The following is a 16,034-nucleotide window of genomic DNA, read 5'->3' on the forward strand; positions in this document are numbered from 1 at the left end:
AAATTAAAAAATTTTCTAATAAGATATTTAAATTTTATTTTCCTGTTTGAAGCTATCATAACCTTTAATATAGTTAGATAATATTGACTTTATATTTAAATATTAACATAAAATGATATGTGACTTCATTATGATTTATGTGATTGTTAGTTTGTTACGTAACATTTTAAAAAAATAAAATAAATTAAAAAAAATATTTTTTAAAAATAATGTATTATAATTATATTATTATCACGTAACAATCACATATTATTTATGTTAACATTTAAAATGCACATTAAAGATATCTAATAATATTAAAAGATTTATATAATTTGATACATAAAAATAAATTTTAATTATCTAATTAATTTTTTAAAATTTAAATATTACATTAAAATAATAATAATAATTTAAAATCAGAAGGTATTATTACCCCAAAGAAAAAAAAAAAGAAAAAGAAAGAATCAGATACTGTCTTTGCTTTGCTCTCTCAAATCCACAAAAAAAGTATTTTTTGTTCTCTCTTTGCTGATTCAATCAAAAAGCTTTGGCCCTTTTCCCTCTGCAGCGTCTTCTTCACACTCTCTCTGTCTCTCTCCTTGAAAGCGGCCTTTTTTTACTCACTGTTTTAAGCCCATAGCCGCTAAAAAAAAAATAATAATAAGTTTTTGATTCTCTCACTTTCCCGAGAAAAAAAAAAAAAACCAAGTTTTTCAGTCAGAAAACCATGCTTTCAAGAGTGAACGCCGGTGTCGTTTGGATGGAAGATAAAGAAGATGAAGACCCTGCTTCATGGAACAGAACTAACAACAAAAACAACAATGGTGTTATAATGGAGAACAAAGAAGAGATGGGTTCTTTATCTACGTTCAAATCCATGTTAGAAGAAGAATGGTACGTATCAAACAACAGTATTTCAAGCCCTCAAGATATCAGAGACATTTCATTTTCTCCAAATCTTGGTGACCATCAGGATAATCTTTTGCTGCATCATCATCCAGTGGATTCTTCCTCTTCCTGTTCACCATCTTCTTCTGTTTTCAACAATCTTGACCCATCTCAGATACAGTATCTTTTGCAACCAAAACCAAACTTATCTTCACTCCTTAATGTTGTTTCTAATAACCCTTTAGTCCATGGGTTTGATCTGAGTGAAATTGGGTTCCTTGACAACCAAGCAACAAATTCTACTACTTTGTTGAGCACGGGAAATGCTGGGGTTTTGGGTAGTTTCACTGATTTAAGCCACGGTAGTCAGATAGACACTTCTAATTTGTGTCCCGAGACTCAGTTTTCGAGTTCTCGGATAGTTCATCTACCGGAAAACGGTGTCAGGTTTGCGGGTTTTCAAGAGTTTGATGACAATCCTGGAAATGCTCTGTTTTTAAATAGGTCTAAGTTGTTAAGGCCACTAGAAAGTTTTCCCTCAGTAGGAGCTCAACCTACTCTGTTCCAGAAAAGGGCAGCTTTGAGGAAGAATTTAGCTGATAATGGAGGGAATTTCGGGGTGTTAGGTGAAGGAAAGGTTAATGCTTCGAGTGGAATTGAGGGAGATAAAAGGAAGAAAGAAATGGGTGAAGAGATTGAGAAGAGGAAAATTAACAATAGAGATGATCTAGAAGATGTGAGCATTGATGGGTCTGCCTTGAATTATGATTCAGATGAGCTTACTGAGAATAACAAGGTGGCGGAAACTCTTAAAAATGGTGGAAATACCTCAAATGCAAACAGTACTGTTACTGGAGGAGATCAAAAGGGTAAAAAGAAAGGGCTTCCTGCTAAGAATTTGATGGCTGAGCGGCGCCGTCGAAAGAAACTCAATGACAGGCTTTACATGTTGCGGTCTGTTGTTCCAAAGATCAGTAAAGTAAGAATTTCCGTCACGTTTCTTTTTCTTTTTCGTTTTCGTTTTTATCTCGTGAATTCAAGTATGAATTATTGTGTTTATTTTAGATCCTCAGAAACATCATATATTCTGGCTTTTTTCTTCCATGGTGATATTTTTGTATTATGTGAATGAGTGGCATCTTTTGTTTTTACATGTCCCCAAAATGCTCTGAGAAAGTTGCATTGATTTCTCTCACAATGGAATCTCGTAGAGTGTTTTATATTTCACCATAATCTTTGGACGACATTCCAGGAAGTAATTTCTTTTAAGTCATCCATAAGTAAAAGTAAAGCTCCATAATTGCAATATCCTCTTATCATGTCTTTTACTTTTATATTGGAGTAGCAAAATAGTTTCATCGTAACTTCAGATTCATTCTCTGCTGCATTCAGTTTTCTTCTCTAGTCTTTGACCATATCCTCCTTTTCCTTTTCACTGCTAGTTCTTCCACTTCTTCCCACCTATTTATCTTTGATTCTCCTTTGTTTTATCATCTTGTGCATTCAAATTTTTCGGGTGATTTGGTGGTGTAAATTCATGATACTAATGTTGAAGATATATGGCCACAGACAGTGATATTGGATAATACTAAGTTTATGCAGTTCATTGATTGTTATAAAGTACAAAAAGTATACTAAAGCTAGGAATTTAGTTAAAGGTGATTATAAACATCAGATGTGTTTCAAATGAAGCTAGAGAATCTATGATAATTGAGGTTTCAATCAAAGAATTTTTTGGTAGTAGATTCACCAATACTGTTCTTTAGATTCACCAAGACTTTTACTATGATTATAATGCGAAGTATATTTGCCTTGATTCGGTGCAATTAAAAGTCTCAAACATAAAGTAATACGAGAATCTTTTTCAAATACAGATGCTGGACTCTTCTGTAGGTGATTGTTCTTTTATGTTTTACTTAATTGACTTCACAATGTAACTTCTAATCCAATCCAACTTGAACAACAAAAATGTTAATTTTACTTGCATAGGAAGGCTTTTGGGGTTCATATTCTCTCAGTTTTGCTTAATAGAAATAGTATGATTTCTTTATCCTTCTATTGATAGATGGATAGAGCTTCTATTCTTGGGGATGCAATTGAGTACCTGAAGGAACTTCTGCAAAGGATCAATGACCTCCACAATGAACTGGAGTCAAACCCTCCTAGCTCTTCACTGACACCTACAACCAGCTTCCATCCTTTGACACCAACTCCAGTTACCTTGCCCAGTCGTATTATCAAGGATGAACTTTGCCCCAGTTCATTACCAAGTCCAAATGGGCAACCAGCAAGGGTAAACTCATCTATTTATGTTGAAAAGTTACTCTCATCTTTCTCTTAGCATATATCATTAATTCATTTTTGTTTCCAGCATACTTAATGGCGTTTCTGCGACCATCATCATATCTAGTTTCTCTTTCTGACCCTTAGCAAGATCAATATTTAACTAGTCATTAATTAGACAGAAATGTTCACCCACATGGGTTGCCACAGAGTCAGCATGTTTTGGCAGGCTTATCCAGCAACATCAGTCGATAGGTGCATAACGGACAATGTAGGTCATGGTCCATGGATTTTCTCTCTCCACTGTCCTTTATGTGGGTTGTATGTAGGCAGCATTAGAGATGACTCGCATTGTAGATTTTATATAACATGTGATATTAACTGATCTAGTTTTTATGATTATAGAACTTTGAATGATTTGATTTTGATATGCTGTATATATATAGGTTGAAGTAAGGCTGAGAGAAGGAAAAGCTGTAAATATCCACATGTTTTGTGGCCGCAGGCCAGGTCTTTTGCTCTCCACAATGAGGGCTTTGGACAACCTTGGGCTTGACATCCAGCAAGCAGTCATTAGCTGTTTCAATGGCTTTGCCATGGATATCTTTCGAGCTGAGGTACATTTTATGACCATAATAAAGTTCTCATTTTGCTTCTAAAATTTAAATTTTCATACAAGATGTTTAAAGCAGCCGTGAGTCTTGTAAAATTCACCTGCGTCCCTTAAAGCAACAAATGAAAAGCCTGAACCATGTATTGCTTCAACCCGGTTATATGAATGTGCAAATATAATATAGGACAAACGTAGTACAAGGTGCATTGCACTTTGATCCATTTAAATCCTGAGTCAACACTAGGGGAGCTAATACAATGTTTTCCTGCTTCTCTTTTTCCACCTCAGTTATAATCTTCCATAAAATTTTAATGGTAATATTATCAGCTCTTAGTTCACTCTTTTCTTATGCTTTTTTTTTTCTTGTAACTTGCATGCTTTTCCACCTGATTTTGATCCGCATGAGCTGTGATGTTATCGTTTTAGCTTTTGATATTTCACTTTTTCACTTTCTACGCATCATGGCTGTGTTCCTGTTTTCAGCAATGCAAGGAAGGGCAGGACATCTATCCAGAGCAAATCAAGGCTGTACTTTTGGATTTGGCTGGCTTCCATAACATGATATAGGTTTCTTCAGCAGGTGTATCTGAACTATGAACAGACTTGAATATCCAAGAGAAAGCAGCAATTGATTTTGTTTCAAGCGTGTAGAAGTCTATTGTATCCACCAAATCAAATTATAGAGTGAGCAACATGAGAGCTTTAAATTAGTTTGAACAGGTGAGAAACACCCCATCAACTAAAAACTTTTGGAAGAATCGAAAATCTGTAATCCTGAAGTCTTTTTTCAGCTTTTGAATCAACCTCTGCTCTTAATTTCTCTTTGTTGTTTAGATTTTTAGTCATTTAATGAGGATAAGCCTCTCAATCTCAAGACTGCTGCATTTGGAATACAATTTGAACAAACTCAGTTCCCCCTATAACCAGCAGGGTGCTCCGTTACTGGTGGGAAAAACTTTGGTCAGATTCTTTCCTAAACTATTTAGACCTGGTAATTTTATGTATTCATATAGTGTAAAATATAAAAATATGTATTCGTATCTTATATAAAAATTGCGACTCATAATTCATCTTAGTACAGAAACATTGATTTTGTTAAACTCATATATAGTTATTGTTAAAATTTTAAGTCGTGTCACATTCGTATAATATTTTCGTATCATGTTCGTGTTGTGTTATTATAATGTGTTTTAATATTTTACATAGTTTAACTAGATAATAAGACTTGAAAACCTCTAAACTTTTCTTTTTTAAAACGTGTTTAGGGGTATCTTAAGTCTTGTCTTGATCTAATCCTCTCCCTAAACAATTTTAAGAGTACATTTTCTCATTGGTCGGGTGCATTCAAAATTTTACTTTCGTAATACCTCCCGTGAATATCAAACCATGGTTTTGCAAACTCAATTAATCCTTGTGATTGAACCTCTTACCTTCAGGGATTTGGACTGAAAATACTTAAAAATGCACATTGTTTTAATCCTAGATGGATAAGCATCTGAGTCCCCAGAAAATTAAGAAATCAGATTTTTTGTCAAACAATACAAGTGAGATGATTAAAGAAGGTAACACTTCATTATCCTTTTAAAGACCTTAGGAAAGTTGACCTTTTTAATGAATTATGAAAGTTATGAACATATGTTGTTGCATCATTTTTGGACCAATGTTACTTTCGGTTCTGAAAGTCAGGAAGTGGTCGGTTGGTATATAATGGTGGCTTGTTTAAGCTATGGTAATATTGTTATCGGACTCCCTCAACAAAGCCAACTTTCTACATTGCTTGAAACTCTCTACTTTTGTCTCAAATTTGAACATTTTGGTCAAAAGTTAAGATTTTGAGTGAACATACAAACCTTGTCACAACAAAAACATGTTATGCACCTTTAACGTGGATAAGCTCTCAAAATATTTACCATGTCCCCAAATAAGGCTTTTTATCTTCAATGCATGGGGCCCTGATGTAATTTGCTCCGACCTGAGGCTCTGTACCTTTCCCACTTGGTCTTGTTTAGGAGACGTTAAAAGTCCAAAACTTTGACATTTTCCGAGCAGAAAGGATAAGTCCAGAAGAAAGGTACGTTGAATTTTTTTTTTTATTGGATGCTGATTTATTCAAAGAACCAACCCCAAACTCGGCCGGCTAACATTGGACAGGAATTGAAATTTTACTGTTAATAGTCAAAAATCGATTGCCTCACCCTTCAGGCATTTACCAGGCTGCTCGATACAATGGATCTGGCTCATCAAATATAGTGGCGTTGGTGATCACTTTATCAGGTGAAGTTTCCTGGAAACCACCGATGCAGTCCTAATGGCAATCACTTTCTGGTAAAGTTCTGCCAAACCGCCATATCCATCAGTTTCTCAGCCCAGATAAGACCAATCTCTATCTTTCCCGATTTGCAAAATCTGCTCAACCACCCTCGAGGCATGAGAGGACAAATGGCAGAAAGGTATTTCCTTGAATTATCAAAGATTAGAATATCCCAACAAGTCTCCAAAATTTTTACAAAAACAGAAGGATCTAGAGCTTATAGATCAACAGATTGCAGCAGATTCACCAATCACATCACACAAGGGAATGATTAAACAAATATGAAAGTGATTCAACTTTCTATTATCAGTAAAGGCAATATCCTTGCGGAAATGCACCCAATTTCCATAAAAACCAACAAAATAATGTTCTTACTAGAAAAGACATTAGCTTGTGTATTAACTTACATTCACAGGTTGAAAAGGGGGGTAAAACATCTTCTGTACATGGGGGGTGGTTGCAAAAGCAAGGCTGCGCTTGAAATTCAATTCGGATATACTTAATTATGAATTATATAAAGGACACCATACACTAACCTCCACAACATGTCCAAAATTGGATTGATACCATTCGTGCCATCTATGTCTGATTCTGATTTCTGAGACAAACTTGTAGCAAATAGACTCAGAAATCACTTTCAACTCAAACTAATTGAAGTTCTAACCAACCGGAATGTCATTATAGCACACTCCTGTTGCCTCCACCAAAAGGCTGAAACAAGAAAGAAAGGAACATGTTACTTACTAGAATGTGAAAAGCTTTGGAATGCTCGAACAACCTAAAGAAAAAAGAAAACAGGGGAGGAAGCATCTAAGGTGAGTACAACATGGCCAATTTCAATTTGATCATTTGTCCAACCACTATTCAGAACAAGATCCAATACTATGTAATCATCAGAAGAGTACACACCTAGAATATTACCCAGAACTATTACAGCCAAGCCTAACAATTCTCTGCAATAGATGCTGCTGGACATTTCACTTCTTTTGCATCTAGGCCTTCTGCAGAAGCTCGATTGTCCTCACTCTTGGAACTCAAGGACCCTGGTTTCATCTTCTGGACCTCCTCCCTAGTGTAGATACCAATTTTGCGAACCATGGCACAAAATTCCCTAATTCACAAGCACGAATCAATAATGATTTAAGCCATCAAACAAATGAAAAGAGTGAAATGAATTAGAATGAATGCAAGAATCCTTACTGCCAGGGATCATCTCCAACAAGCATCATATCACCCTCATTATCAGTATAAACAACAAGCCAATTCTTTTTAGGGGCCATTAACTCGCCTCCAAATTCAAATAACTGATCCAATTCAGAAATCAATTCATCATAGTTGCTGAACTTAGTAAGGTCCACAGACCTACCAAGTGCAATCCCCTGCTTGTGAACCTGAAAATAAAAAATAAATTGAGCAAGTTCCTTAACAGATGTCAAAACAGCAAGTTTTACACAATCAAGGCGAGAAAGAACCTTGGTACAACTCCTAGTTGAAGCACTAGGAGATTTGCTTTGAATCTCTCTTGCATGGGGATGACCCAGCTGAAATACTTTGTCCTGCTCATCAAAAGAAGACAGATCCTCTGCCAATTGTGAGACCTTTGACTTTTTAGACTTTTGATCAGATTCAAATGCAAGAATTTGGTGTGATGCAGCTTGAATATGACCCACAGGCTTATTCAATGCATTAATATAAGAGAATGCTGGCTGTGATGCAACAGAATTGCTAATAAGAGGAATGCCAAAAAGCTTGCAGTTTCCTTCTCTGGATTTTCCATTCTCATGCTCTTGTACCAATGATGTTTTGGGCATTAAATCTCTTGAATTGACTTGATTCTCATAAAGAGACGAGGTTGGGGGAGGCATCAGCCAGCTTCCATGTGAGTGCTGAATGCCATTACTTTGAAGTATAGGATAGTCACCAAAACCACTAAATCTACCATTTCCTCGTGCTTGGTAAGGCACATCAGAACCTTGCACAGGAGGCTTTGCATTAGTGTCAGCCAACTTGAGTGATAAACCAGAGGGCATTAGGGACCAAGAGCCAAGCTTCCCTTCTTGATGTAGTAATTGTTTTCCCATTGGATTACCAGCTACTGAAGTTTGATCAACCAAGGATGGACAATACCCATGGGAGGAATCAGCATTTGACCCAAAACCTGAGAGCAGATCTGTGCATGTTGGTCCATGCCTCCCCGAGGATATCCAATTCTCTGACCCAAATCTTCTTGAAGCACAACCCACATCAATTTTCTCATCATCTACTGAAGGTGCCCATATCACTGACTTTTCAGCAGTGTCAGGCTCATTACTCTCAGAAAAGTTGCCTCTCAAGGTCGAAAATTCTTGACCTTGCAAGACCCTAGAGAACCCACTAGCTGTTGAAGGGTCTACAGTAACTTTGGATGAACCTACAAAATGATAATAATTCAATTAGATCTCTCCAGATCAGCTGTTACATGAAAATATGCTAAAAACTCATTACATGAGACAAGACTTACCTTCCTTAGTAAGCAGAGTGGAATCAGGGGATGAAGGCACTGCATTTGATCGAGTCCTTTTCGGCCTGGTCATTGGAAGGGGGTTCAGGGCAGGTGGAGCCAGAGCAGGTTCAATTTTCCAAGGAGAAACTCTCTCAGGACGAGGTATGGTAGAAGTCTCATCCCATCGCACCTATATGGGATATTAGAACATTGTTCCATGATAAACATAACTTTGATGCATTCTACCATTTGTCTTAGTATTTCAAAAAACTTTCAAACAGTGGTCAAATTAAAATCTACCTTGAGACATCTCCATTTGGAATCCTGCCACCTTTTGGGATCAGCATCTTCAATTCCAACAATTGTTCCAGTAAACCTGCAACGAAAAAAAAAAATGAAAAACATAATCTCAGCTTGCTCCCATATCAAGTTGAAAATTTGTTTTCATAATTACTTTTTTGATGTAGCCATATGATATAAGGATATTATCATTGTAGAGAAAGGAAGGCACAAGCAATACCTCTGCTCGGGAGCTTCTTCACCTTCAAATCTCATTTTGAACCTCATCCCTATCGAGTAATTATTCTTTACTGACTCCATGTACCGATCAAATGGAACAATAAACTCAGCTGGGCTTGTCCTATAACAGAAAATTTACATTCGTAAATACAAGAACTGCAATGAATTACTCTATCAGACGGCAATGTTACAGTTGAAAATTCATGACAGAGTGATCTAGTTGGAGAACTTTAACATGTAATGTAAGGGAAAATGACACAGCATGTCGATTAGTCATGATCTACATACCTAGGCTTGTAATACACAGTGAATATGGTTCTTGTTGTGTAGGCATGCCATGCTGTCGCAAGCACACCAAGATGCATGCTATGACTTGATATTACTGACGAAGGAACATTGCCCTGCTGCCTCATTGCACGTCGTACACCAACACGTAATTCTCCATTTTCACCTCTAGAATTACAAGTCATTCCCACATGTCAATTCTCAAGCTCAAACAAGGAATTCAATGCTAAAACAACAATCTCCATAGCACATTGAGGAAGAAGGCAAACCTTAAAAATATAAATGCATCCCCTGCAACAAGCCTCTTGGAGCTAACAAAAACACTCCAACCACTTTGAAGCAAGTGCCTTCGTGGTTGACCTGGTATTCCCCTCAACATTTGAATCAAATTGTAAACAAAACAGCTTTAGCTGATTAATCAGAACAGAACCAAGTAAAAGAGTACATTGACCCGAACTTGTATGAACATTTCATTACCAAACTCCTTGAATTCCATTATGATGTATAAGCACAAAACCAATGAGGTTTAAAAGCATTACCCCTGAAGATATGCCGGAATCGCCACTCATTTCCATGCAAATCCTTAGCAGCCAACTCCTGGGTTGGAGGTTGACGCGACATGTCCTGTTAACCAACAAGATCAAATGAATCACAACCTAATTATCAAAAGGGACAGAAAAAAGGTACAAATCCATAGCAGATAGACACAAACCAATGGTGGGAGACATTCATCTGCATGCCGCCTGAGCACTGAAAACCCACCATGGGTGCTTGTATCTGAGGCAGTCAGGGTCTTGCAAAAGGAATGTACATTGAACTGTGGTGGTTGAGGAATGGGAGGCTCCTTGTTCACGGTGTTCTCATGTTGCTGAAAAAATTGATAGGGCAAAAGAACAAACCATCAGAAATTCAACTTCAATCTTCTCCTAATGTAAAGTAACCAAAAAAAAAAAAAGAGACCAAAGCTTACAATAGGTTCAGGCAGTAAAGTCACTTGCGCAAAAACCTCATCGGTATCCGGCTCAGCCTATAGAATTAACAGCAAAAGGTTATTCGTTGCACTAGCAAAACAAAACCCCGGAAGGAGAGAAAAACCATACAAATCACAGTAAAATAGTTGCAAGGTACCTTTAATTGAACGTTAATCACACGACAAAGGATCTTTGATGGAAGATCATACACCGGCATCTGCTGGTCTGCTACCTGATTAGTAGACGCCTCAACCTGATTAACCAGAAACTCATGGTTAATAAGCAAATTAAACATTAAAAACAAACCCCGAAATAGAAATAGAAAAACAAAAACAAAAATAAAACAGGAAAAAGGAAGCGAAATTAAAAACAAACTTCAAATCAAATTCATTCTCCAACATGAAACAGAAATAAAACAAAAGAAGAAGAAAAATGAAAGAGAAAAGAGGGAAGAAGGGAAACCTGTTCTATGTGACCTTGAGCAAAGTAAAACACGCGCTCTCCTTCGCGAGGGACGGTCACTAGAGGTCCAGCACATGCATGCCATAGCTCCGTATACAGCGCCGTTTCAGGGTCTATTTCCCACACACAAAACGAAACAAAGTAAACATAAAACGGCGAACAATCAAGAAAAAAAAAAAGCACCAAAAATTGAGAACCCAAGATCGACAAAAAAGGAGAAGAGAAAGCAAGAAACGGAAGCGAATTGAACGAGGAAGGGATTCTACCTCTGACGACAGCCGGTCGAGTTGAATTACCATTTTGCCGTTCCATGGTGTTCCTAGCATCATTTGGCTCCGAAGTTGTCATTTCTTAAAAAATCTTTGGGCTCAGATCTCTCATCAGATACTCTCAAATTCCATTCAATCTACCATCACCACTGTTATAAAAGCCCTAGCTCTCTTCTTTCACCTAAAACAACCAACTTTTTTCTCTTTCTCTGAGACTATGATCAAATCGACGAAGTAAATTTCCAATACCTCATAAAGAAAGCCTATATTTCTCAGCCTATATTTCTCTCAATTCAGCACCAAACTTCTTGATTTACGAACCTATCAATCAATTCTTCTACCTTTCTCTCTTTCCTTCCACTTTGTATCTATAGTCGCTTTCACTCTTCCCCTCCCTTCTGTAAACAACACCTCAGCCTCTGATCAGTTGCAGCAGCTGAAAAATCAGAGCTCGTACACACCAAAAACAGAATAGGAAAAATTCAATGAAAAAAATAAACTCTCTTTTTTCTCTTTCTCTCTTATCTTTCTCTGGCTTTCTCCTTTTTCTCTTTCTTTTTTCTCGTCTGTGTCTGATGAGGGGACGAGAGACCTAACCGAGGTGAGTCAAAACAGTGGAGGCAACAATGGCAATCATTTCAACCGCGGTCAATTTCTAACCCACTGAAACAACCGGCATTAACCTGTCTGACTTACCGGCTACACCCGGTGGACTTATCAGGGGTGGTAGGAGTCAAAGGGGACCAGGCAGGGGCAAATTATTATAAATTTAAAAATAAAATTAAAAAATTACTGGGCTACAATTAATAAGCCGGTTTCCCCTTCCCGGAATGGATGGGGTTTTAACGACGATTACATTGGTGTCGACGATTCATTGGGTTGGCATGTAACGCCGTTTGTCCTGACGTTAGTGGGGAAGTGGCTTTGTCGTGCTATTAACGGGCAAGCTTGGATGGATGTGAAGGGATAAGGAGAAAGGGATACGCGAAAGCTAAGGGGGTGCGTAGTTAACACAACTTCTGGTGCACGTTAGCAAGTGTTGCTATCTTTATTTAATATTTTTTCCACTGTGCCCGCTACGCTTATCCTTGCCGTGCGCACCTGGGGTGGCATGGTGCTACAACCTAAATTATCTCCCTCAATTAAATATAGTAGTATATCGTGTTGTATATCTCGTTTTAATTCTCGTCGCGGATCGTTAGTTTTTTTTTTTTTTTTGCCAGAATCGTTAGTGCGTTACCTACCTTTTTTCTTTCGCTTTTACATTTTTTTTCAAATTGTATTTATTTACAAATGTAAATTACGATTATGGGGTATTGAAATTGGTTCTTTGGATTATACCTTGAGTTTAAATTAGTCAAATGTCTAAAGTTAATGTTGGTAGAAGAAGAATATAAGATATAGAATATTCAATAAACTTGAAGAAAAGGGTTTGAAATTATATGCCTAAATTTTTTTATTTTATATATGAGATAATAGATGATAATGTAATTAAAATTAATAAAAATTTATGCTAAGTATATGTAAAACTTAAGAAAAAATTACGTAAATAAATATAAGTTATATTTAATAATTTCAATCAATATAAATATATTTAATAATTTAAAATAAATGAGAGATAAATTGACCAATTATAAGGTGATGTATTAATGAAATGTTAATGGTGATAGTTGAATGAGTTATTTTCATAAAAAAAAAATAAGGATAAGCTTGTACTATGATAAAAAGTTTGAATATTAATCATTTTTAATAATAATGTGATAGTCGAATGAATATTAACTAAGAAAACATGAAAATTAATTTTATTAACTAAATATTTTATTCATAAATAAAGAATGGTGAGCTTACATTAACATAAGAGTTTGAGTGTCAATCATTCTTACTGATAATATGACAATAGAATGTAAAATTAATTTTATTAAATGAATAAATAAATATAATAATTTTAAATCATAATTTTATTGTTTAAAATAATTATTATTATTACAATGCGATGAACAATCTTTTAATTAAGTAACTAAAAAATTATGATTTATTATAAAATTTAAATTTAAATTCAAAGAATTTCAAATTTTATCCTTATATAAAATATAATAATTATCATATACGATTTTCATCTAAGGCGAAAAAAAAGTTTAAATATCCCCAAAAATTAATTGGGTAAAATATATATTTTTTATAACATATTTTAAAAAATAATAACAAACAATATAAAAAAATGTAATCTCTTGATTTCGTTTATGGTGTTTAAAAATTATATTATCAAATAATAATAATAATAATAATAATAATAATAATCTATTTAAAAATTAAAAAAGGTCGAAGGAAAATTAATGTACAGTTCTCATGAGAAGTTTGAAAGTTTAAGTAGGACAAAAGTGGAAGGAAGGAGAAGAATATGGCGAGAAATTGAACGGCAACTTACGTGTAAGCGCAAAGTGACAATGGAAAGAAGTAAGTCAGTGGGACCCACGTGTATTGTCTATCACCCGCTGTGTGTGGTCTAAAGCAACAAAAGGAGGAATCTTTGTCCGGAAATTAAAAAAATATACTAATTATTAACGGTTTGTAAAATATTCTTTTAAAAAACTACATTTAATACATAAATTTTATTAAATTTAAATAATAATGTAATATATATATAAAAGTCTTCTAAATTAAATTATGTAATATTACAATAATTTATTTATATTCAATTAAATTATTAAATTTTTATTTTCATTCAATTAAATAATCATTTTAAAATTTATTATTTTATTGCAATTAATAGGATGTTTAAAGATTTATTTATATTCTATTAAATTATTAGAATTTTATTTTCATTCAATTAAAGTTTTCGTTGGACATGAATTTACGGGGCAAGGACTGTACCTTCGGTGTGGTTTTGTGAATTTGCAATAGCCAAAGAAGATGGCACATGGTTTGAGCCTTGCTCTAGAGCATGAATAACAAGTTAGCTATCTCCCATATTTTGAGATTTAAAATTTATTCCTAACGGATGATGAGATTTAAAAAAATTATTATTATTATTATTATATAATTAAAAATATTTATTGTAATTATAATTGAGAAAAATTTTTAATAATAAATTTATCTTAAATAAATTTTATTATAATTAGTATTTAATTTAACTAATAATATAATAAATTTAATAATATCACATCAAAAATATGATGAAATCTAAATAGTTACTTAAACGTAAGAGTCACTGTTTTGACAAAAAAAATAAATGTGATGGTCACTATGAATATGGGTTCAAGTTAAAACATTTTGATTTATTAGGAAAAATTAAGGATGTTCATAAATTTATTTTAGTTGAATTAATTAATTAAATTGATTGATTATCGAATTAATTTTGATTAGTTAATGAAAATGATTTTAAAAAAATTTTTATTTTTGATTAATTTGATTCAAAAATCGAATTAATCGAAATATAATAAAATTTAAATATAAAATTAAAAAAATCATGAATGTATCATTTTATTTCATAAATTATTAAAGTTTTTAATACAATACATTAATATTTGAATATTTTGTTGGATTATTTTATTTAATTTGTTTAAAATATAAGAAATTAATAGTTCAAATATAATATAATTTAAATATATTAATTATTTGATTAATCGAAAAAATTAATCGAACTTATTGATTTTAATTCAGTAAATTAATTTTTAAAATTAATAAATTTAATTCGATTAAAAATAATAAAATAAAATAATTTTATTAATTTTATTCAAAATTAATTAAACTAACCGAATGAACACCTTTAAAAAAATAATATACTAATAATATTTTACTAAATAAAAAATAAAAGATATTCATAGAGCTATCTTAGCTATATGGGTTAGTAAACTAACACGATAGCTTGACATGTGACATATTTTGGAATTTATAAGCACGAGCATGCCAATGCTTTGAAAAAATCCAACTTTCGATCAATTAAGGAATGATGATATCTGGATAAGGTAAAATAGAAGTGAAGAAAATATGCTTAATTTATTTTTCAAACCAAATAAGCTTTCGTCTTTAGAAAATTAGTGGTTCCATTTTGGGGTAAACATACAAAAGATGAAGTGGATCATAAATGGAAATCCATGTACTATTATTATATCCATAATCATTTATGTATGTGTTTTACTATTAATAATTTTTATTTTCAACCAATAGACAATATTATGCAAAAAAGGAAATAATTTGAATTTATAATTTATTTCAATTAATTTATATTAACATTTAATAAATTTAAATTTTATTTTTTATTAAAAATTTACAAATTTCTTTGTGAAAAATGATAATTCAAAAAAAATTTTTTTATCAATTTCCCACAATGGTAATCCAACTTAGTCACACTTATATATGCTACATTAAATTAACTTATACTATTCTAAAAAGTATTATAACTTAAAATTTGTAATATTGCCACCTTTTGTTTTGATTAACCTAAAAAGTTTATGTTTCCACTAATATTGCCACGTAATGTGAAGTTAACAAATCAAAACAAAAAAATAAATTTTTGTTGGAATGTGAAATATTGAACTTGTCAAATGTGACGAAAACTTGAAGAATTGCTTTTATCATTATTATTATTATTTTTACTTTTGGTGACGAATGCGTTTGTTACAAGCATTGAACTTGTCAAATGCGACGAAAATATGAAGCTCTTAGCCGTTGCATTAGTCGTGTAACATCCCCCATGTGGCCCTTCCCCACTCAAATGGTTAGAAGTATGTGGACATGCAATCGGAGAGAGGAAGAAACCATTGTAACTAATGACCTGGTCCCAAAACGAACTGTTTCATCTTTGTTGAACCCACTGTTCTTTTCGTTTTTCTTTTCAAATTTGAAGCAAAGAGAAAAAAAAAGCATTTCCTTCAAAAATATCTTAAGAACAAGGTGATAATCGTTAAAACACGACAGTAGGCAAACAGTGACAAAAGAGTAGTAACAGTGACGAAATAAAGTGGAAACA

The 16,034-nt window shown here is 33.6% G+C and overlaps 2 protein-coding genes across 5 annotated transcripts; one reads left to right on the forward strand and one right to left on the reverse strand.

Moving 5' to 3' along the window:
• The first annotated feature begins 586 nt into the window (after positions 1 to 586).
• Positions 587 to 4,480, forward strand: LOC111314162 (transcription factor ICE1-like). Its single transcript, XM_022915261.2, has 4 exons — positions 587 to 1,849; positions 2,936 to 3,163; positions 3,600 to 3,770; positions 4,250 to 4,480. The coding sequence occupies exons 1-4, from the start codon at positions 710 to 712 to the stop codon at positions 4,331 to 4,333; spliced, it is 1,623 nt and encodes a 540-aa protein (XP_022770996.2). The 5' UTR covers positions 587 to 709; the 3' UTR covers positions 4,334 to 4,480.
• A 1,868-nt stretch (positions 4,481 to 6,348) lies between these two features.
• LOC111314156 (auxin response factor 2A-like) lies at positions 6,349 to 11,690 on the reverse strand. Of its 4 annotated transcripts, none has more exons than XM_022915247.2 (15): positions 11,063 to 11,690; positions 10,797 to 10,909; positions 10,492 to 10,587; positions 10,334 to 10,390; positions 10,076 to 10,231; positions 9,903 to 9,987; positions 9,633 to 9,723; positions 9,367 to 9,531; positions 9,080 to 9,199; positions 8,860 to 8,935; positions 8,578 to 8,749; positions 7,550 to 8,487; positions 7,278 to 7,468; positions 6,999 to 7,188; positions 6,349 to 6,788 (listed from the first exon to the last, which is right to left on the reverse strand). In XM_022915247.2, the coding sequence occupies exons 1-14, from the start codon at positions 11,142 to 11,144 to the stop codon at positions 7,020 to 7,022; spliced, it is 2,511 nt and encodes an 836-aa protein (XP_022770982.2). In that variant the 5' UTR covers positions 11,145 to 11,690; the 3' UTR covers positions 6,349 to 6,788; positions 6,999 to 7,019. The 4 variants fall into 4 exon arrangements, with proteins under 4 accessions (XP_022770982.2, XP_022770961.2, XP_022770972.2 ...); XM_022915226.2 differs by having other exon boundaries at positions 6,987 to 7,188; XM_022915237.2 differs by having other exon boundaries at positions 6,349 to 6,855; positions 6,987 to 7,188.
• Between the last annotated feature and the right edge of the window lie 4,344 nt (positions 11,691 to 16,034).

This window comes from Durio zibethinus, chromosome 9 (genome assembly GCF_047325235.1).
Source record: "Durio zibethinus cultivar Kanyao isolate XHJ-2024 chromosome 9, ASM4732523v1, whole genome shotgun sequence".
Lineage (NCBI taxonomy): Eukaryota > Viridiplantae > Streptophyta > Magnoliopsida > Malvales > Malvaceae > Durio > Durio zibethinus.

Coding starts and splice junctions, on each gene's coding strand:
- LOC111314162 (XM_022915261.2), top strand. CDS start 710: ATGCTTTCAAGAGTGAACGCCGGTGTCGTTTGGATGGAAGATAAAGAA. Junction 3,164..3,599: donor CAAATGGGCAACCAGCAAGG/GTAAACTCATCT, acceptor GTATATATATAG/GTTGAAGTAAGGCTGAGAGA. Junction 3,771..4,249: donor TGGATATCTTTCGAGCTGAG/GTACATTTTATG, acceptor TCCTGTTTTCAG/CAATGCAAGGAAGGGCAGGA.
- LOC111314156 (XM_089766116.1), bottom strand. CDS start 11,144: ATGACAACTTCGGAGCCAAATGATGCTAGGAACACCATGGAACGGCAA. Junction 9,724..9,902: donor ATTCCGGCATATCTTCAGGG/GTAATGCTTTTA, acceptor GGGGAATACCAG/GTCAACCACGAAGGCACTTG. Junction 8,936..9,079: donor GAAGAAGCTCCCGAGCAGAG/GTATTGCTTGTG, acceptor TTTTCGTTGCAG/GTTTACTGGAACAATTGTTG.